The 23,579-nt window shown below is 40.2% G+C and overlaps 2 protein-coding genes across 2 annotated transcripts; both read left to right on the top strand.

Annotated features, from left to right (window-relative positions):
• Positions 1–166: 166 nt before the first annotated feature.
• On the top strand, positions 167–9,573 carry gpr146 (G protein-coupled receptor 146). Its single transcript, XM_035654775.1, has 2 exons — positions 167–474; positions 5,137–9,573. The coding sequence occupies exon 2, from the start codon at positions 5,177–5,179 to the stop codon at positions 6,176–6,178; it is 1,002 nt and encodes a 333-aa protein (XP_035510668.1). The 5' UTR covers positions 167–474; positions 5,137–5,176; the 3' UTR covers positions 6,179–9,573.
• Positions 9,574–17,943: 8,370 nt separating this feature from the next.
• gper1 (G protein-coupled estrogen receptor 1) lies at positions 17,944–19,047 on the top strand. Its single transcript, XM_035654774.1, has one exon. It carries the CDS (start codon positions 17,944–17,946, stop codon positions 19,045–19,047), a length of 1,104 nt encoding a protein of 367 aa, XP_035510667.1.
• The last annotated feature ends 4,532 nt before the right edge of the window (positions 19,048–23,579 follow it).

Here is a 23,579-nt window from a genome sequence, read left to right as displayed (position 1 = left end):
GTGTAACTGTGTAGGTGTGTGTGTGTGTGTATGTGTGTGTGTTCCCCTTGGGTTCCCTCGCGCCCCACCTCCCTGCCCTCCGTCCAATCAGAGCTGAGAACGGGCTTTCGGGCCTCGCGACCGTGGAAGAGCAGCAGAGAGCGGAGCGAGGAGACAGTGGGGGAGGGTCACGTGTGTACACACTGTAGGGCTCAGCAGCACTCCAGCAGTAGTAAAGTCTGAAACGGACGGCCCCTTTTCAGAACAAGCCTCGTCCGAAAAGTTGATAGATGAAGTGAATGTCCGCCGACATGCAGGAAAGCGGTTGTTTTTGCTGGTTTTAGGCACTGGGAGCGCGGGGAGAGCCGGAGCGCGTATTTTAGGACGTCTGTTTGTCAAATGAAACGACTGAGAAATGCCAGTGGAAATGCTACATCCAAACCCTATGCCTCCGTAGGTTTGTCACCGACCCAAATCTATAACGTTACGTTTCTGGTGAGTTTTCCTCTCTGTTGTATTATTTCGAGCTACTTATGTGATGCGTTTGCGGTGAAAATTTTGACCTTAGAGCGGCAGAGAAGTGAATTTGTCCCACTGCGAGATGGGAGATGATGCGAGAGTGAGTAGCTTTAGTTGTGCCAACAATAGGCGCAGAAATGGGAGAATAATGGTGAAGCCGTGACAGTTATCCACGCTTTGATCTGTGCAGTCAAGTGTGATGGAGAGACAGTGTGTGCCATAATAAATACACAGACCACGATAGGATGGTTTGTTCTCGTACCTTTGTTCAGCTGTTGTAGCGTTTTAACGAGCCGTTTATGTTTGGAAAACAACACCTGAAGACGTTTCTCACGGGAGCACCTTTCTCAAGTGCTGGGAAAAAGTTCAGTTTAATCAGAGGCCTTGTTGAAAAGCTCCTTCACTGGCAATGATAAAGTAGTTTTGAAAGTTGTTGTAGACTTCCTAATAAAAGCCTATATGTTGTTGAAATGACATCTGCCTTCGGGACCTACAGCTAATGGGATGTCATAGTGTCTGTTCATTTAACAATGTTTATAGTGTAATACACTACTAATACATTCAATTAAATGAGTAATTAGTAATTACTACATTTATATTGATATAAGTGTGTGTCTGTTTAGTCTTGTGATTTTAAATCATTCATATATCCTTATTCTTATATAAACAGGCAGATGAATATATTTTCTTTGTATATGTATAATCTTTGTTTTGATAAATGATATCAAAGCTTTTGATTGGCTTTTAAAGCCACTAATTTAAGATATTATATATCCACCTGACCATACTTCACATCAACTAGGAGGCTGAGTGAATGCTACTTCCTGACAAAGTAGTTCTGTCTTAGTCTTACCGCTCACCAAATAAAATGCTTCTGGAGATTTAGGCGTTGCACTTGTTGTCGTCAACTTCATCCATGTGACGGAGGGGGACATGCATGTGTGCCATGGCTTAATGGCAGTAAGCCTGCTTTGTGCTGATCATTGAACTCTGACTTTGTTGACGCCTGTGCCGGTTCAACATGTTGCAGAAAAGATGCTAAGAAAGCCATCAAGACTGACCGTGACCTGTGCTTATACAGCGTCTCTTACACCAAAACCTGATATGAGCCAGTTATCACTCGGCCAGATCAGATGGTCTTCAAATCAGAATCAGAAAGAAATACTTTAATAATCCCCCTGGGGAAATTACTTAGGAAAAATGTATGTACATGTACATAGAGGAAAAAATCCTCTATGTACATGTTGTCACAAAACCTGTAGTTTGGAAGGAATCCATTCCAAAACAACTTATCTTGCCCACAAAAAAAATTCAACCGCTGTGACTCAGTTCTCTGGAGACTGATAATGTTTTAGGGAAAGTGTTCAGAATTATGTTAAACCCCTTCCACAGAAATGGACTTGGTGGCAAGTATTTTAATCACCTCTGAGAGCTTAGTAATTTTAATTTGCGAAATGTTATGCAGCATTAGCATGCACCTGAAGTCAGATCCCTCATTAATACTCTCAGTTAATGGGCTGCTTTCCAAGAATAATAGGCAGCCGAGAAACACACAAGAAGGGAACCAGAAAAGCTTTTTTTTAAATGAACCCTTTATATGTTAATGAGCTCTCATACTGTGAGTAGTTTGGTACTTCTGTGGCCAGTTACTTTAAATTATACACCGTCAAGTATAGTAAACTTTGTGCATCAAATGTCATTGTGTTATACATCACATCTGACAATGACGCACAGTCACAACATGTGTGAGTCATGTAATCTTATTTCCCTCCTGTAGTATTCCTGTTGCTGCTCTGCTGCAGACGTGAGTAGCGAATCATGTGACATCACTCTTTCTACTTTCTGAGAAGAGCCTGTAAATTCCAGTAAGGATATATGAGGGGTGTGGGCCCAGTATGTCACACTACTCCCATCAGCCTGTGAGACCTGGCTTCAAAGCGGCGAGACGTCAAGCACGTGGGCGTCACTCATACGAGATCGTGTTTGGTTGGGCTGAAGCATGCTGCAGCAGGGCCTCCCCCTCTGGGAATATTTCATTTAACCACTTTTGACATGGAGTAGCACAAAAAGTTCAGATGGGGCTTAACCAAGTGTACATCTGCAGTCAAAGCCATGCAAGAAGAACTCAACAAAGATTTTTCTTCATGTTGTCTTCACCTTTACGGGAATCAGCTAGGAAGAAGCCATATTTCTCCTGTTTTCGAATGAATGAGTCAATGTGAAATGTAGTGTATCGCGCTTTGAGTGGTCAGAAGACTAGAAAGGCACTGTTAAAGTCTATTTACCATTTTATTCTCACATATGAACTTAGCAATACATTTGTATCCATGCTGTATTAAATACAAATGGTGATCTTTGGTGGGCATAAACATTACCAAAAACTTGTTCTTGAAAGCTTGTACTAAACAATCCAACAAGAGAAAACATCTCATTACCTCCTGTGATAATGTTTATCTCAGTTTATCATCCAATTATGAGCAAGTGTGTGTTATTCCTAGTCGTCAGGGCTGCAGATATTGATCATTTTCATTATTTCTTAGGACTGTATTGTTTGGTAATGCCTTGATTGGTTTGGCCTTTTTAAGTGAAATCATGGGTGTCTGATTTTAGAAAGGCCTGATGGTTAAGCAGGAAACAAAATACATAATATAATAATATAAGTAAAAATTGATTTATATTACACCTAAATGTCACTTCCAGTATGTAAATGTAGGAAATCCCTATGTTTCTGTTCCCACTGTGTTCCTTCATTCTGCTGCGCAATATAAGGGCCATGGCATTAGTTCTCATCTCAGTTTTATCATTGGTTTGTCATTGTCAAATACTAGGTGTATACTGGCTACAGGAAACAATGTCTTTTGAAAGGTCAACAGTTAAAGTCATTTATCACCAGTGTACCACAAACTCATGACTCCTTTTTTAGGCAGAATTTCGGGTACCTTGCAGCTATCGTAAGCTACAGAGTTAGCCAACGTGGTAATGAAAGGGGTGCTAAAATGTCAGTATACAGCAGGTGCTAATGAATGGAGACAGCCAGCCACAATGCGGTGTGCTCTCTTTCATTTTCACCAACTTCTCTTAAAGTCATTCTCTTCTTAAATGATCAGAGGTTGCTGAAGGAGTGTAGAGTGAGCACACTACATCTACAATACATTGTGAAAAGAGCACAAACTGGTAATCTATGGGAGAGGATCAGAGCTCGTTATGTACTTTTGTCAAGGCCCGTTTTAGTAAATGAGTCACCTAGCAGCTTGTGTTAGAGAGCTATGTTTACGAGGGGTCAGACTGCTGCTGTCTTGGTGAAGACAGGTTTTTTTGTTAAGAGTAACTCTACACTTTGGTCCTCCTGATCCTGTTCCAGTCCAGCTCTGAGCTCCAGCCTCTACTATAGTCTCATTACAGCCAATTGGATTAGTATAGAGGAGGGACTGAGCCCTTGTGTGTGTATATGGGTCTCTGTCTGAGACTTACGGCCAAAACAGCCTCTCTGTAGTGGTGTTACGTAAGTGAACGGAAGAATCTTTTCCCTTTACTGGCATTGTTACTCTCCTGAAAGCAGAACTGCCTTCCTGTGCTTTGTTCCACAGTATTTTGACGGGGAGCTTTCCAGAAAGTTGTGCAGAATTCCTTTTAAAACTGCTTTGGGAAGGAAGCCAAACATGCAGAAGCATAACCGCTCAATTATCACAGAGGAAGTAAAATACAGTGACCTTCTGTGACTTATCATTGCAATCCTGCGATAGCCTCTTGATCTTCTTTTTCCTTAACCAAGGCTATTTGAATAATTTATTAAACTGACCTGAATCAATTATGCAAGGCAGCATTACATAAGCTTTTTGAAAAATTGCAGCCCCATCAGGCTTGATCACAAACGCTCCCGACATGTGCACGGTCATTTTCTTTGACCTTGCCCTGAACTCCAACCCCTCAACTCGGCCCTCACTGACCCTTCACCGGGGCCTGCCTCACATTTCACTCTTTATAAATCTACCCATCACCCATGTGCCGGACCCCCAGTCAGCTTGGCAGGAACCTGAACAGAAGGTGCACGTCCTTTACTCACGGCAGTAACACGAAAACAGCGTTAGGCGGGAAGGGTTTATGTGGCTGCTTGACCATGTGAAAAGCACAAGGGCAGCACAGCACAGGCAGCAATGCCCCTGCATGTGACTGACAGAGAAAGATACAGAGAAAAGACAGCAAAATCTTGCAGAGGCGTCAAACACTTGCTCTGGCCACTGTGGCTGGGTTTTGGGCCTGAGCCAGCAAATGAAACATATTGTGAGGCGCTTGTATTCAGCCAGTCAGATGCAGTGAAGTGAAATTAACAGTGTTACCGAGGGCATAATAGCTGTGCCGTGGATGACGTGTTTTCGTGTCAAGGCCTTGCTCGCTCCTCTAGTCAGCACCGGCATCAGAAACAGAGAGGGTTGAATTCTGCTCATGGATGAATAAACAACTCAATGTTTTTTTGCTTGTTCTGAACTTACTTAGTCATTCTTACAACCTATGTGAAACATATCACAATATTAGATTTTTGTCAATATCACCCCAGCTTTAATTATTACTGGTAATTGATATCAACTGTAACATTTATTACCAGTGCAGTAACGAACTTCTTTCTCCCTAACTCTGCAGTCGACCTGTTGAGAGACGTGACCCGTGTGTGACCCCAGCGATGTGGATCTGCATGGTTTACAATGAGACGGACACCAGCGTTGACTTCCAGCTCTGCCAGGACTATGGCCTCATCCTGTCGGTCTTCTCCCTCATCTACCTCCTGGTGTGCTTCCCATTGGGGCTGTGCTACAATGCGCTGCTGGTCGTGGTCAACCTCTCCAACAAGGTGTCCATGACCATGCCGGATGTTTATTTTGTCAACATGGCCATAGCGGGCCTCGTGCTCAATCTGGTGGCGCCTGTGGAGCTGCTAAGCTCCACCTTCACCCGCTGGCATGCATGGGAGTACAACAACGAGGTCTACATTACCCTGCTCATTCTCTTCAACATTTCCTCTCTGGTCATCATGTATTCCACCACGCTGCTCAGTCTGGACTACTACATAGAGCGGGCCCTGCCTCGTACGTACATGTCCAGTGTGTATAACACCAAACATGTTTGTGGGTTCATCTGGGGCGGGGCGGTGCTCACTAGCTTCTCGTCCTTGCTCTTCTATGTGTGCAACCACATCTCCACTAAGATGGTTGAGTGCTCTAAAATGCAGAACAAGGAGGCAGCAGATGCCATCATGATGTTCATTGGCTACGTGGTTCCAGCTGTGGCTGTTCTTTATGCATTTGTACTCATTTTGCGCATTAGGAAGGAGTCTACACCTCTGGATCAGGACTCTGCTCGCTTGGACCCTTCGATCCACCGACTGCTGCTAGCCTCAGTCTGTGTGCAGTTTGTACTGTGGACCCCATACTACATGACCTTGTTGGTACACACTGTAGCCGGTGCACCAGGGTACATTAACAGTGCACACTACTTACCTACCTATTATTTCTTAAGATGTGTGTCTAAACTGCTGGCTTTCTCTAGCAGCTTTGCAATGCCTCTCATGTATAGGCAGATGAACAAAAACTTCTCCAACAAGCTTCAGCGGCTGCTCAGGAGGCTGCACTGTGGAGACCAGTCCTGCCCTCACGAACGCTCAACAGTGCAGCAAGTGGTGACGTGAGATCTCCCACGGGGAGATTACTGGCGCCCCTCCCACTCCCCCTTCCCCTTTTCCACCTCTCAACCTAGCCGGCACTTATCTCCCCCCTACAGAGCCAGTATCTGACTGAGCTCCCCGACTGCTCTGGACTGTGTTAAGAGCGACGTAGCTAACTGTGGAATTTCCTGTCACCTTCAGAACATGATCTGATCTATCCAGTTCTGCAGCGAGAGGACAAACCAAGCAAAAACCACTAAGTGCTGTTATTTTTTGTCAACACGTGAAGTTCTCCTCTACTTCTATTTTGAGGGCTGTAAATCGGCACAATCAGCTGATCACTACCGTTAAGACAAACACACAAAATATCCTGTTTGCAAGGGACCGCCAGTCGCTACGGCATCTTAGTGGGAGCGGCTTTCTTGATAACGGCGGTGTTTATGAATACTGTGCTGACAGTGTGTGCAAGTTTGACCAATGCATGACTGCCTAAATTTCACTTTAGAGTCGCAATATGCTACTAGATACAGTTTAGGAATAATTTTACAACTGATGCATAACACATAAGCAGAACAACAAGCAGTAAGCTATGAACTTGCACTGTGTGTCAGCAACGTTCCGCGCTGCCTGTGAACATCAGTGTTTACCGCCCTCAAACTAGACCATTGATCACTTGACAGTTCTACCTTTTCAGAGCTGCATTTTCTTTTTACTCAAATGTGTTGAGAGTGATTCCTCATTATCATATTGAATAATCTTCACATTTAAAAGGTGGAATACAAAATGTATGCTCTTTCAGAAATTGTAGCTTCATTTCAAAAGCTGTTTTCTTTCTCGATACCCGTACTACCCTGTAGCTAGATGTAGGTACTGGTATGAAGAGATGTTCTCAGTTCATTTTTTAAAAGATGTCTTGAGGTATCCACTCACAGGTATAAAGAGATTATTCTTGCATATGTTATAAGCTCCACAACAAATACATTGTGTAAACTATACATCCATACAACAAGTCACACAACTACGTGAAATCCTTATATAAAGCTTGTATTCAGGGTTCATCCATAACCGGTATACCTCTTGTGATCTCTGCTGAAATCACATCACCTGTTAACCATAAGTGGTTCAAATCAACTCATTCATTCATTTGAGCAGATAGCCTCAACTCAGTATGTGATTTGTTAAGCTGTGTATTGCTTCTGCAGGAATTATGCATGAAGACCCTCACATAGTGTCAGTGAAGTGTCCCCCCCCCAAGATCACAGAGAGGGCCCTGAGGTAGTGGCATGTACATTCCCTAAATTGTATGAGCATTCATGAGTGGTAGGGAGGTTTTGTCCAGTGGAAATATGAAGCCTGTCTGGGTCACTCTAGAGGCACTATCAGAAACCTTCATAAACTATAAAAGACTTGCCTGCCAAGCACCTGAAAACTGTGTTTGTCACAGAGTTTGAACTGTAATGCTGCTCAGATGCATTAAGGTAATCTGCACATTGTTGGCAAAGCTGCTTTGCTTTCTTGCCTGGAATTTAGTGAAAACAGAACAGACTAATAGTGATGAAGCCCAGTTATAAAATGAAAATTTAAAACTTGCTTTTGCATGAGGTCTGTTGCATCACTGCATTAGTTTAGTGGTTTTTTTGTTTTTTGTTTTTGCTTTCTGAATGAGAGGGCCAGTTTATAAATCATCCTGTGAACAGATGCACCAGCTGGGCGGGGCATTCACTTGAAGAGAAATGGAAGGTGGGCACACTGTTATATTCAACTCTCAGACAACAATAAATGATAGTCACTTTTCTTTGTAATTTACACCTTAAGATAAACAATTGTATGTTAATTCTGACCTGCTGGGCTGTTTCTGCAAGTCTGCTTGGCTTTCACTGCAAAATTTGAAGTTTTGCCAGATGTACTAAAACAGCGTTGATGCTTTTCATACATAATGAAATTATTATTAAGATTATAACATTATATCAAACATACACCTACTGTATTTTTTAGACATCTTGTGACTAGAGATGTTGCTTGTCTATGGTTGATGTATGAAACAGTGTCCAACATTTTAATTTTCGCTGCATCGTCCCACCCTCGTTATGTGTATCTACAGTGAGAAATAATGTTTATTTTCAACTGAGGCTGTGTTACAGTATTTGCCGCCCCGTAAAACAAGCTTGTACGTATCCTGACACAGTTAATCATTATTTGAACTCAGTTCAAAGTCCCACTGCTTACTGTTACATTTAGCACCAGAAGGCAAACAATAGTACATGTGTGGTCAAAAGATACAGGGTTTGAATCAAAGCTTGTGACTGTCTGATTTTTGACATTTAAGCAACATTTCTTAAGGTGGTGTCCATTTTCAGCCCTAAATTGGTTTACTATATACTGTCAGAGATTGCAGTTGTGTCTATGTTTATTTTTAACAAAACTCCAACTATTATTTAATCAATAAGCACTTGAATTATAATGAATAGAATTGAATGTTTGAAGATTGTCTGATTATGTGACAGCAGAACATGTTGCCATTGGTGATTTTTTAATGAAGTTAATGTCAATAGAATTTATGTCAATTTTAAATTTATGTTTCTAATTAGACATCCAACTGGAAGGCACTCAGTATCTGTTATTTTGATGGTAAATTTCAGTCTGTATCTGAACCTTCATCAAACAAGTAAATGACAACTGGGCTGATTTTTGGAGAATAGCTAAATTAGGAGCTATGACCAGTTAACTCAGCAGTCATTTAACTTGGAGTTGATATGTGAATGTGCCAATCTAAATTTGGTTCCAATTACACAAAGAAGGCCTCACTTCTAGCACTAATCTAATCAGTTTTCTTTCTTCCCATGCCCTGACTTTTCACCAAATTTCACTAAAATCCATTTAGCCATTTTTAAGTTAGAGACAGACCTAAAACAAACTCCTTGGCAGGGGTAATAGTTAACAGTCACCACAAATTGACTGACTGCACGATGCAGACAACTGGCAAATAAAGCTTGATCAAATTGGGCTCAAAATTACACCCAAGTCAGATTACTGCTGAAGACTGACTTTGGTTTATTATTTCAGAGGGGCCATAATCTCACACCAGTGCGGAGAAATTTGAGTTTAGTTAAATTGCTGAAACAGACCACGTATAAAAACACCCTCAAAGTTCTTGTGTGTCAACTGTATGCAGATGCAATTCAGCTATTTGAACAGCAAAACCTCAAGTCCAGATGAATCCACTTTCAGATGTGATGCTTTTGGGACTGTGTATGCAAGTGTATGTGTATAATAATGTGTATATATTGTATGTGAGAGATTTACAGGAAGATACCATGCTCTTTCAAAAACACAGTATTATTTTCTGAGAGATATATTTAGATTCTGTAAGTAATCTACTCTATTGTCAATTGAGTCAAAGACTGATTAAACAATAAACTAACAAGGATATCACCGCTTCTTATGTCAATTATATCTGACAATACTTATGATAATGTGACAATACCGTATGTTGAAACATCTGCTATGCATTCTGTTGTTGAAAGGTGTTTTGGCATATTTAGTTCCAAACATCTTGGTTCTTGTATCAAGTTAACCAAATATGACAAGTATCAATGGAAGAGACTTTGGAATTGGTGCTTTGTCCCCAAAATGTCTCCTTGAAATGGAAAAATACTCAAATTATTTTACTTTTTTATTTGCAAAAGGCTGAAAACAAAGTACTGTTTATTCTAGCTCTTCAACCCTCTAATGCTATGATCAGGTCAGGATGATGGGCAGGTTGTGGGGATTCTTCCCTCCATCTGAGCTGCTGTGACAATGGGAGTGAGGAAGGATGCCACAGCTCTCCTCCTGCTCACCACGCTGCTAACAGCAGATTGCTTGTGGCGAGACCCTTCAACCACGCCACTCAGACAACATTCCAGGCATTCTGGGAATTGTTTTGTCTTCTGTGGGTCTGACAGTCCAATACTGTTGCCATTCTTAATGAAAACAATGTTGTGTGTAGGCTACATCTGATAACAACGCTGCACACTGAGAGCTGTGTGACAGCCTGCAAGTTGGAGCTGGGGGGAAAAGTGCTGCACCAGGAAGCTAGCAGGATTGAGTTGATGAAGTGATGGATCACTATGAAAATCAAACTTTATAATTAGGTTACAATTAAAGCTCAACAGACTGAGGTAAGGTGTCATATTACAGGGAGGAGTACTCATAATGCATCAGCTGTTGTCAGTACTACACATTCTTACATTAGACCCAGCAACAGTAACAACATTGGATTGCACAATAGTGTATGTATTTACAACATCTTTAGAGGAAAAAAAAGAGCAATCATAAGAGGTCCAGCAGGAGGAGGAGGGGGAGGTCTGAATTATATGTACTACATCTGGAAATGATATGATAATGGAGTGAATTGAAAATGGTTGTCATGGTTGCCATTTCCCCCTCTGAGGACTGGAGTTTCATGGGGCTTTCACTTGATTCTATTAGCTCAAGCGAACAGCACAAAGAACACAATTCACCAGTACGTCAGTGTATTTACCATCTGTATTTATGTGCTACTTTTTGTTTTTTTTACAGGAAGCTAATGATGCAAGAGGGGTGTTTTTCTAAGATGTAATACAGATGAAAAAGTAGGACATTTGTCTGCAAACGCACCAGTAACAAAATTTTACACAAAGTTTTTATTACACACTTTGAATTATTTAAGGTGCCTACTATTTTATCACTATGTTAGGATTCATCATCAGTTTGGCAGACACTGCTGTCTAATTTATATTTTGCTCAGTAATACATCTGCAGGAAAGTATTTTATTGGGTTATGGCCCTTGATGGCCAAAGAATTGGCCAAAAATAATGCAAAATAGAAAAGAAGAAAAAGTGGGCATTTTTGTACCCCACAATCATAAGAGTGTGTGTCATGGCTGCAATCAGACCCATTTCAAAACTCTTAAAACTGACACACACAAAATCATGCATGTATTAAAAGTGAACTCCTCAGGTTGCACTGACTCGAAGTAGACCAGGAAAAGCTCTTAACTGTACAAGCAACAGGAAACAGGGTTAACGCTGACAAAGCACAGTTTTTAATGTGCTACATTAGTCTTAATGTTGTTTTTCTCCTTTAGAGGTGCAACTCGACCAAAAGTATTAGGGTCAACTTCAGTCAAACATACAGCATCACACATCAGACCACCTATGTAGCCAGAACATTTGGCTTGTGGCTTTAAATGTTTTATCTGGCTGTCAACCAAGTTTCACACACACCCCTAGACCACAGTTGTTTTTCCTAATGTGGGTTAAATTGAGCTGTAGAATGTAAAGTCTAGACAAGACAAGTTACAGTTAGTATTTTAGAAAACTATCTCACACTGTTCCAGAGTGTCAGTAAGAGGGCAACAGCGGTACAAAATATTGAATACTTGAACCAACCTACCGGAAGAGAGTGAAAGTGACAGACCCTAGAGACTGAAAAATATTCACATAACAAAACAGATACAAAAATAGACTACACGCTGAAAAGAGAATAGGGGAAGTGACTCAACGCAAAGAAGATATAACAAGATAAAATAGAAAAGACAACATGCCGTAAAGCCAAGCTGGTTTTGATCCCAAATTGGAATAAACCACGAGCAGATAAAACAGATTTAAAAAAAAACATTAGATTTTTGTCCTGTTTAGCACATACTACTGTGATTGGTGAATAGAATAACAAAGCTGTAGCTCTTTTCAGATGTAGTTCTCATGATGACACATTTGAAAGCTCCCACCATATGAATCCTACAGCACAGAGCAGAGACTGCAGGAAGGAGCCTTCATCTTTGACCCACCACATCTCTTCAGCTCTGGGGAGACAAGTGAACCAGTGCATGTGCCTTTAAAACAATCCACCCTGCCAATCCTGTTCTTTGCTTTTCCTCTTCAGAAATGGAAGCAGAGAATTAAAAAAAAAAAAACTCTTACAATAAAATCCTAGCATCAACTAAATATCAAACATGGCCCTGGAAGCAGTGCAGATGAGCTGGACTGTGCAGGATGTTCCATTCAGAGGTTGTGGTTGTGGCTGTGGGAGATGTTGGATGGAGCCAGAAGCACATCAGACTGGTAAGTGGAGGCAGATGAGGGTGTTGTAGCCTCCCTCCTCTAGACCTCCCACTTTCACTCCCTCAACCACAAGCAGCTAAACCCCACAACTTCCCATTAACAGCACCGGTAATGTTGTCTTTTTCATTAGATGTCACTGGATGGGAACTGTTTTCCTTTTCATTTACATGAACAAGAAAACAAAAGTTACTATGATATGTTTTCACAGTTATGGTATGATTTCATGGTTATCATAATAAAATACCAAGACCAAAGCAAACGTTAAATTCTCCTTGTCATTTACCGTATAATTAAATTACTTAGCTCTCATCCTCTTTGAATGATTTAGAATACTAAATCCAGCAAAATGCTCTCACCTGTTAATGTATTTTGGTGAGACAAAAACTTCTTCAAACCATCCTCTTCACCACATCAGTCATCAGTCAATCAGTCATTTCTTTTAGTCAGCCAAAGCTTGTGCAGTCATGTTCATACTTTTCTTCAAACTGTCCAACATTATTCATTTTTTATGCCAGTGGGCCACCCAGTGGACATCAACAGGGAATGCATCCTCTCTCACAAGCCTCAGTAAAGTAATAGTTGAAAAGGTCTCACACAGGAAGTAGTTGAAGGACAATGTGTAAATTCAGAGTCGCAAAGACGCAAAACTCAAGGCCAGTTTAAGATTGGAGATGACATGCTTACTTATTTCAGCCTTGTAACTGACAGAGAAAGACATAAAACAGAACAACCATTCACTATAAATAATTTTGCTACAACACACCTCACTATTTCTTCAAGTTGTTTATATCACCCTTTGCCATCACACATAACTCCAGCCATTGTTAGCACATGCAAGATCCTTTTTCTGGAAGCTAGTCTTGGAAGTACATTTACCAGATGAGGTTCGCTGTTTACTTAAACTTACGTTACCTTACTTAATCAGTTCCTTGGAAGTGCTTTATAGTCCGAAGAAATCTTAGAATCAGTCAATGTCACAACTCCTCTTTTAAGCCTATTACGGCAGCCTTTTGGAAGGGTTATTATGACATATGCACCAAGTCTGCTCCACTGGGCTTTAAACAGTGCTATCACATATAGTTTATTTGACTGTAACATTAGATTAGATTAGATTAGATTAGATTAGATTCAACTTTATTGTCATTGCACAAAGTACAACTACTAGACAACCAAATGTAGTTAAGCATCTAACCAGAAGTGCAGCACATGTATATCTATGTCTCTGAATGGCACATTTGAATAACACTTTTTTAACTTGGTCTCATTTCATGTCATCACTATCTAGGGAAATATGCACACTTTCCCTTTTTTCTCTCCTCTCCTCTCTTTGACAGTCTCTAGCACATTTCCACTAGACTGACCTCTACATCCCCACTTTCCCCTTATCTGTGTGTAGTCATGCAGACTGAATAACTGAGATTTCAGGTAGCTGAGAGAAAATCGCACAAATCTGGCTTGCTGTATGACCTCTCAGATTGTCTGCTCTCTCCTTTTTTCATCTCAGGAGCTGAATCAACTTTCTACTACTTCTAAAATCCTCTTCTTCTAACCCACAGAAACTGCTCTCTGCTGTCCCTTTTCTTGTCAAGAACCCAAACTTGTTTGTGCCAGCAGGGCTACCAGCTGCCGTGTTGACCCTGTCGGCTCCCTCAGACCATCACTGCTGCTCTGCTGCGCCATTTCCTGACTACCAGAATCAACTTTTTCAAGACATGAGGCTGTGTGTCATCTGCACTCAAATCAGCAAGAGGTACTTCACTTCTCCAAGATGAAACCAGCACTTAACCAATGTTTAAGATGATGCCTTTACTTTTTCAAGCTTAAACATATTAACTGTGAGCACTTAGCTATTCTGGTTTCAAGGCAGAGTTTGTGCTCCTCTATGTCACTGAATAACTCCACACAAAATAGCTTTCTAACTCTTCCCTCAGTCCCCCTTGTCTTTCTTTGTCCTACCTTCAGCACTATGAGTCCCGAGATGTTCCATGTCTTTGCTACTCTGGAGAGCTAAACAGAAGAGTGAATATATTCTTGTGCCCCTCTCTATCTGCTTGTGAGATACTGAGAGCATTAAGAGCAGTAAGCCAAGACATCACCTTGTGATATGCAGGTTAGTACAAGCAAATAGGTTACCTAGCATGTTGAAGTGAGGCAGTGACACCCGGCTTCCTAGAAGCAGACCCTCCAGCAAGAGATTGCACGGTGCCAGTTTGTCTACTGCAGGGCGGGAGACAATAAAAAAATGATTCTTCCTCTATTAAAATGTCTTAAGCAACCTGACTGGACTATTGGTAAAATGCTACAATACATGAGCAGCCGCAGAGCAACTGATTGGGTCGGGTATAAACAGGCCACTTTATTGCAAGGCTGTATTGGATATATACAGAAGCAAGCAGAGTATGCAATGTGTGTAGCAAGTATTATTTTTTTATTGATGCACACACCAGCTCAATATAGCAATTCTTCTGTTAGCCACTGAGCAGCAGTGTCTTGACTTTTAAAACTTTCAAAATCTGCTTCTGCAATCAGTAAATCCTAAATTGTACCCCATCATACCAAGAACTTTATCCACCATGTTCAAGCTTGAGAGCTGTGACCTGTTTTGTTTTCAGACCCCTGACGAATGCACTCCACTGGCTTTCTGTTGTTGTTCGTATCACATTCAAAGCCCTGGAGCTGGTGCAGCGCTGCCAAAGGAGCTGCAACCCCATACCTCCAGGCAGTAATCCAGCCTTGGCCTTGCCTTTTCTTTCCCCTCTGGCTGTCTTTGGATGAAGGGACCTTTCCACCTTTTAAAGACCTCAGAGTCACAATCTGCCTTCTGGAGAAACTAAAAATTCTTGTTGTCATGGAACATGGATCCTTTCCTTATATGAGGAGTCCAGAGTGATTTCCCCCACTGCTGTTTTTGCAGCTGCATAATGATCATTTGGGAATAAATGCCCTTTGATCATGGCAGGCCTATGATATCAATAGATAATGTAGGGGTCAATTAAAATAATATTAATAATAATAATAATAATAATAATAATAATAATAATAATAGTGTTTTCTAAGATGATTTAGTTTTACAACTATGATTTAATATGAAGCAGTCTATTTCAATATATACCTATAGCTCTGTTGTAGCAGATGGTTATTGTATGTCTGCAATTATTGCAGGCATCTGCAGTTAATGCATCCCACTAGACACATCACTAGCCAACATCACATCAAATAGGTCTCCATAGTCACAGTGTGGACACAGATTAGTTCAAATTACATTAATGTTACTCCTTACCCAGGAGCAAAGAGTCTGTTCTGTTTTCCACCTTACTGAAAGTGAAGGCTCACAAATTTTTAAGCTTTATCTGAATGTAATTGTAGTATAGAGAATGAAACATTGAATAAGCAAGGGTCAATGTCTTTTGTTGTTAGTGAAAATCAATAATCAATACAGTACAGTAGGCAAACTATTTTACAAACATAATGATGGAAAAACTGAGAGGTCATGTGCAGTGTGTTTACATGACCCTCATGGCCCTTAAGACTAAGAGCCCGACAACCCAGGTGATCAAATACTGCACAAAAAACAGTATGAGTGGTTTCCATAACAACACAACCTGGTTGAGGCAAACTCCACACTCTACTTATTTGCTGTCTAAACTTTCCTTTGTGTTAAAAACAGCTCTCAGTCAGTTCAGTTACTGGGTCTTTTTAGATACTCAGCAGACACCTGGAATCACAAACTGGGCAAAAAAAAAGGAGGCAGAGAAAAGGGAATCTGATGAAGCATGGTGACAAACCCTGGGTGACAGATCATCTCTTGCCTTTCTGTCTCTCCCGCCCTCCTCTCCTCTCCAGACAGGGTTGGGCCAAACAGCAGGTGGTGCAGAAGAGAAGCCCGGACATGGGATTTACAAATCTGTGTCTCTCTGACTTCTGTACCGGACAAGCATGGAGGAACATCAAATCCCAAATTTTAAAAAGTAAGGGCTGCTTTTGATTCCCATGTATTTGCTACGGTCGGTGGCTATTTAATAGTGCTTTATGTGTTTTATGTCAATGTCAAGTAGCGTCTTAAAAAACAAAGACAGTTTACACTAAAATTACAGGTGATATACTAACTATATTGTAATTGTTACTTTACACTTACATAATATGGTGTCTGTTAAACTGTAAATGGGGGCATCCTCCTGTCTTGTGAATCTTGTTGCATAATGAGTTGTACATTATGTCATCAACTCGCTCTTTATCTTGCTCTCTATATGTCTGGAGTGGCTGATAGTAGTTTCTTGGAGAGCACTTCTACATGATCTACGGTCTCACTGATTTTGGTGGAAAATCAGCAGAACAGAAGAACTGTTTCCTATTCCAGTATTATAAAAGGATAACTCATGAATCATATATCAGATAGAGTTAACTGATGTTTTGGTGTCAAGATCATTTCTCAGATTTTTTTTTATAATTATGTGAGCTTAGATGTGTCATGACACTTGTTAAGATCATTGTTCTTATTGTTTCATGAGTGATTTTGAAGTCTTCCTGAAAATTAGAAAGAAAAGGCAGTACGCTACTCATGCTGTGATAATGATTGTTTACTTATTGGAGAATATGCTTTAAAGCAATTATTTGAAAAACTATGGCAGAAAATGTCTCTGTACGATCTATATGCAGAGCCATTTATGTGCTGAATTACTGCTGTCATTAAGAATGCATTAAAATTGAAGTAGGCTTCCTCTGGTGGAAACCCTAAGGGCTGTGAATGTTTGCTAAAGGTCATGTTTGCAGAACAGAATGTCTGAGATTTTGGGCCTGAAAATGATCAACTAAGGAAGAGGATAGCTAGTAATATACAAGCTTGCAAAGCATATAAAACATAGATTTTGTGTTTAATACATTCAAAACTGAATGTGATTTGTCTGCCATCAAAACAGAAAGCTTTACACAGAGGTTTGTTAAATGTTAATGACAAATATGTTTTCATCTCTGCAATTAATAGTCATCATGTCTGGACAAACGAGTAAACTTGGATTGGCTGAGGATTTCTAAGGATTTCAATGCATCTGTTTAAGTCTGAAGCTTGAATGTTAATGCGCATACTTAGTTGTTTGCTATCCAGTTTAGAACCCTTCTCTTACCAAACTGGACTTTTGCCTTTTTCATACTTGATATTAAGAATTTTAAGTTTTTTGTAATAAATAAAAAGTGCTATACTTCTTAGTTATTCTCATTTAACTGTACAAGATTGTTGTTTTTTTAAGTATGTGAACCTAATTCTCTTTCATTTGCTATTTTTTTTCCTTCTCTCCTCACCACAGCTCAGGTGTCACAGTAATAGCGTCCCTGGCCAAGGCTCGCTGAATAAAGATGCACGTGGATTTGGAGAGACAAAGCAGCACTCAAATCAGATGACTCAAAAGAGGAGAGGTCCGCCTTCTAATCTCAGAACCACAGTTTGGACAGTCTGGATGATGTGAGTCATCAGGTTACAAAAGCCAGCCAAAGACAATTTTAAGACATGGAGGTGCTTCCATCCTGTGTCTGGAATCTATTGGTACTGATGAACCTTGATGTCAACATGGGGTCAAACAAACCGTAACCATTGTGTTTCCATGCACCTGACTTCTGTCAGCATGCAAACACAGCATAGATGATTTACCTTTTAAAGAGACACAACTGGGAACTAACAGGGTCTAATGATGTAGCAGGTACAGGTGACTTACATGTGGCCTATGATTCAAGACAGTCCAACCACAGTCAGTATGGAAGTGCAGACAACCTCTCTGGTCTGGATATATGTAAACAGTACAGAACAACTGAACACTTCATATGAGTACAACGCAACGTATTTGACTGAAGAATCAGACAAATACCAATCTTACATTATTGGTCTCTTCCTGTCCTGCCTGTACACCATTCTCCTCTTTCCTATTGGATTTATTGGTAACATCTTAATCCTGGTGGTGAACCTGAACCACAGAGAGAAGATGACCATCCCAGACCTTTACTTTGTTAACCTGGCTGTAGCTGACCTCATCCTGGTGGCAGATTCCCTCATTGAGGTTTTCAATCTGAATGAGAAGTATTATGACTACGCTGTCCTCTGCACCTTCATGTCCCTTTTCCTGCAGGTCAACATGTACAGCAGCATCTTCTTCCTCACATGGATGAGCTTCGATCGATACATTGCCTTGGCTAGCTCCATGAGCAGCAGCCCACTGAGGACTATGCAGCACGCCAAGCTCAGCTGTGGCCTCATTTGGATGGCCTCTATCCTGGCCACCCTTCTCCCTTTCACCATTGTGCAAACTCAGCACAGGGGTGAGGTGCACTTCTGCTTTGCCAATGTCTTTGAGATTCAGTGGCTGGAGGTAACCATTGGCTTTTTGGTGCCCTTCTCCATCATTGGTCTATGCTACTCTCTGATTGGGCGAATCCTCATGAGGGCACAGAAGCACCGTGGATTGTGGCCACGGCGGCAGAAGGCCTTGCGCATGATCGTGGTGGTGGTTCTGGTGTTTTTTATTTGCTGGCTGCCAGAGAACGTCTTCATCAGCATCCAGCTGCTGCAGGGCACAGCTGACCCGTCACAGAGGACTGCTACCACCCTGTGGCATGACTACCCACTCACAGGCCACATTGTTAACCTGGCAGCTTTCTCCAACAGCTGCCTCAATCCCATTATCTACAGCTTTCTAGGAGAAACTTTCAGGGACAAGCTGCGTCTCTTCATTAAGCAGAAGGCCAGCTGGTCAGTAGTGAACCGCTTCTGCCACCATGGCCTCGATTTACACCTCCCTGTCAGGAGCGAAGTGTCAGAGGTGTGACTGCTAAGAGGATAGACAAATGTAAAAAACATATGCCTTAAAAAAAATCTTAATATCAAAGTGATATATCACCCAGTGTGAAATATTACCTCAGCTTTTTCATCTGATATTTAGCTTTGCCACATAGTTGTACCAGTGTCTCTTAACCTGCTCACTTTCTGAACAAAAACACAAAAGCACCAAGAATGTACACTCAAACAAGGATAGAAATGACTCAATGTGTGCATCTAAAAAACAGTACTTAAGCTATTTTCATTTTAATCTGCACGTTGGATTGTTTTCTTTAAGTGTATGGGGTGTGTTATTTCTTCAAAAAGTTTGCTGGATGGAAAGACAGGCAACAGTAAATGTAAGTGAGGAGCTAAATGTCAGCATCTACCTTGGAAGTACAGCCGGTGGGAAATATAATCGATAAATGAGTGTCAAAAGAGGCCAGCTTTTTAGTAAGACGGACAATGATGAAACATTGTGTGATCTGCAAATACAAATCTTCCAGAACATGTTCTGGGTATGTGGGATAACCTGTAGAAATAGGAAAGGTGTGCATCACAGCTAAAGCAGCATACATAGAGGAAATACTGCATCACATCAAATCTAATGAGGCTATCTGTTTCAGCTGCAAGAGAAGCGTCATTTCAGTTTTCACCTGTATAATGTAAAAAGAAAACATGTGTTTATCTTGAAACTACCACATATCCACCGTCCACCTCAACACCACCATGACAAGCCATGACAAACTGACTGCTCTCATCTGTCATCTGTCAATAGCTGTGACTGGCTTCTCACTGTCCACCTCTAAGATATTACTGTACCCCTTGCTTTGAGCATTTCAGCAAATGGCCATATCTAAACATTCATTGGACAATACAAACAAATGTTGACAAAATTTGTTTTATTTTTTAGAAATAAAGAAAATTTTCATGAATATAAAGTGGAAGTTGTTGATAAATTCTAATGACAAGAAATGTGTTTCTTTGATTTAAAAAAGACCAAACATTTAAAATAAAACCTAGCTATTTATATGAAGTATAACATGAAATAAATAACGGGTAATGTAGCTACACCCTTTATTTCTTACTTGTTATACTGGATGTTGTGTTCACTGTCACGCTGTCAGGTGAATTAAGAACATATACCATTTTTGTGGGATTAATCTCCAAGATCTGCTGTCTGAGTTTAAATATATAGGTTAATGTAAGAATCAATGAGTGCTCTTTTCAAAGATAGCTGAGTTATTGCTCCACTTGTCAGTTCCTGTTAGTATGGTGGTAGGGCAAAGAGGCAGGTGTTGTTTTGCCAGCAGGGAATGAGACTGGGTAAACACATTATTTAATGTTGGCAACATGAAGCTGCTTCAATCTTTTTTATTCTTAAGCCCTTAACATATATTACTTTGATAAACAGCAATGGCCAACTCACCATGTAAGTGATGGGTCTGTGACAAACAATGTAAAACATACTTCATCTGCACATTTGTGGCTTGTTTTTCTGTCCGTGAACTGATTTATCTCGTTTTTTTTAGTCAGTTAATACAAATACCAACTTCAAAAATGTGACATCAGACATATTTTGATACGAGACTTATCCAAAGGCAATCACTGTATGTGGGGATATCATTACTTACAGTTTCATAAAATGCTTTCAAACAGAACAAAGACGCTCATTAACACATTGATCAAAGGCTAATGAAATGCAGATTGCCAGGATACACTGGTACAGTTTAGACATTTTAAATTGTATTCCATCAGAGGCTTAATGGCAGATGTTTTAATAAAACCTGCCATAAAGTTTTATAGCCTCTAATTGTTTATTATCTGTCAGAGCAAACATTATAAATTCTTTCTCTGTAGTACTGCACTGTGAAGTATGACAGGATTTACAGAATATTCCCTTTCTTATATGCCTATGTTTGCAAAAACAAACACTGCTTGTACAAAACATTCCATGCAATAGGAATAAAGAGGGTGACAGGTGTGTGGAGGAAACGCAGAAAACTTTATCATGCCTGGATTGAGGATTTTACATCAATATATAAAATCTGTGTATTGCCAGCCTGTGGTGGACCTGAGCTGTGTTTGTGCATGAGGCAGGCAGAGATAATGGCGTGACTGGGAAAAACAGGAGTCCAAACCACAAACTGTTATTCCAGCTGTAACAGTCCCAGCAGCCTGGGAAAGCAGCGCTGAGGATTGTTTGAGTGATTATTTATTAGAGGCCTGCAAAAATGCAAAACTTGTTGTGGTACATAAAGATTGGTTTACATGATGTTTCCATTACACAGTGTTATGTCTCATATCCGTACTGTGCAAGAAAGCATTCAGCCTGTTCTACTTTTCACAGTTTTGTCTTTGTCTGTTAACTTTGACAAAGAAGGGTTTTAGCTTATATATTTATATTTTGCATGTGCATTTAGACATGTGTGAAGGCTTATCCTCTATAAATAGCACATGGTTCTATCTGAGCCACAGAGGGCACAAAGGCAGAAAGACAGGCAAGTAATAATGCAATGAGAGCTGTCAAGTTCATTGATATAAACAAGCAGCACAGACACCAAAGCCAAGACCCTCCAAGTTCAACACTGTGGGAGAGGCAAGGGATCATCTTTACATCACACATACACACGCATACAAACACACACATTGGAGATGCTTTGAGAAGAGGTTGACACAGTGGACTGTGTGTACAGCTGAGACTACTGAGTAAGGTTAAAGGTTTGTGGTGACTGACGTCACAGAAAGGAAAAAGGGTGTGACTTTTCCCCTTGCTTACATTCAGTACTTCCTCTGGATGATGCTGGATTAAACAATGTGTTTGTGAGCAAAAAATCTATCTGGTAAAGGAACATAATATAACATCTTTTGATTTGATCATGTATAATATTGGGCAGATTGGCATGATGATGAAAATGTAATCTAGAGACAGATCCTGGATCTTTTTGGCAAAATCATTAAAAACACAGTATTTTTGCAGGCATATAGGTATATTTTCCTCACTGTAACTGTACCCCTTATCTCTGCTTCTGTTGCTCAAAAACATGGGTGTGCAAACTTTATTAGGTGCAACACAATGAAATATTGCACAAACGTCCTGCAGTTAACATGCATTGATGTTCATGTTTTGTTCAGAAAGGTTGTTGATTTACCTACATGATAATCTTAGAGTCTGTAGGGTTGCTATTGTTTTGGATCGCATTACACTGAAAGATGTTTCTAAGATTTTGTCCCACTCATGCATGTTAAAAGATTACAAACATCTTTCAGTATAGCACAGTCAAGTCCAAGTTGATTCAACACCTTTTTGACACCACAAAATTACAAGAGCTGGTTTATTGTATTATATTATATTGTACAGATAAACCTATGAACTGGTAACTAAATGTAGCTACATTGCCTAAATTCAGCTTCCAATTCTTTATCAACTGAGCATGCCCATTTTTTAACTTTTGATGACATCACATATGAGATGAGACTCTGCTTTAGCTGCTTCAAGCAAGCAAAATATAATTCTATATAAAGGTGAGTCCCCTTTTAAAATGTCTCTTATGTAAGAAAGGTACTGGACATTGTCCAGCTGTAAGATGAGTGGGGGTGGGGCATATCAAAGTAATTACAACTGGATAGTCCAGGGTTTATGCATAATTACAAGGCAGTGCACTCGGTGGACCTAAGCAGCTGAATAATGGATTAGGCGTATAATTGCATTTGTAAATTAAAATCCCTTAAAGGAAAAAGGAGCTGAATAGAACAGATTAGCTTCCCAGATACAGAAGGAAAGAAAAATGATTGGAGTTTGACATGCTGCAGTAATGATGAGGCTTATCTTCTTCTTATCATTGTATAATGTATTTTAAGACAATCAAGAACAAAAATGTGATTGTTAGCAACAAAACCTAAAACACACTGAAAGCAGATGATGGCGCATTCGGAATAACAGAAAGGTGAACTTATTGTCGTGTCCTCAGGTGGACACGTAGATGCAAAACTTTACTTTTTTTTTTACAATTTATATAGAACTATTAATCAGCCCATACTTGTATGCTGAATGCATGTAGTGTGTTGTCCTAATGTTTGTAGACAACAGGGATAAAAAGAAGAGGAGTAGCTTTTATCACAATATGTTGCACTTGTGAGAGCCACACATAGGAGAACACATTGAGGCTTTTCACGTCCCCATCACACACACCTTCACATAGGAAAGGATGATTTCACCAGTGAAGAAGTGCAAAGTCAATGCACTCTTGCATTGATGACTTAATAAATCTCAGATGGAGAAAATCGGATTATTCAGTATTTTCATCTTTGTTTCACATTAAAAATGTTAAATTATAAATGTTTTTTTTTTTTAATTCAGGTGGTAAGGGATTCTACAATTGCAAGCCTTTTACTGAAACAAGTTGTTTACAATTACCACTTGTCTGGGGCAAGGTCATTTATTCATTTAAAAATTATACGTATTTTTTAAGAATGTGACAATGGTGACATTTAATTGTGTCTTCAAGAGCAGCATCAATCATCTTAAATATAACATAAAAT

Source organism: Morone saxatilis, unplaced genomic scaffold (assembly GCF_004916995.1).
Source record: "Morone saxatilis isolate NCDOM2014 unplaced genomic scaffold, NCSU_SB_2.0 Contig14, whole genome shotgun sequence".
NCBI classification, from domain to species: Eukaryota; Metazoa; Chordata; class Actinopteri; family Moronidae; genus Morone; species Morone saxatilis.
The sequence above is the reverse complement of the archived record's forward strand: the minus strand, read 5'-3'. Positions and strand labels throughout refer to the sequence as shown.

What these genes read in the sequence shown, in the direction of transcription:
- gpr146 (XM_035654775.1), top strand. Translation starts at nt 5,177, where the DNA reads ATGTGGATCTGCATGGTTTACAATGAGACGGACACCAGCGTTGACTTC.
- gper1 (XM_035654774.1), top strand. Translation starts at nt 17,944, where the DNA reads ATGTGGCCTATGATTCAAGACAGTCCAACCACAGTCAGTATGGAAGTG.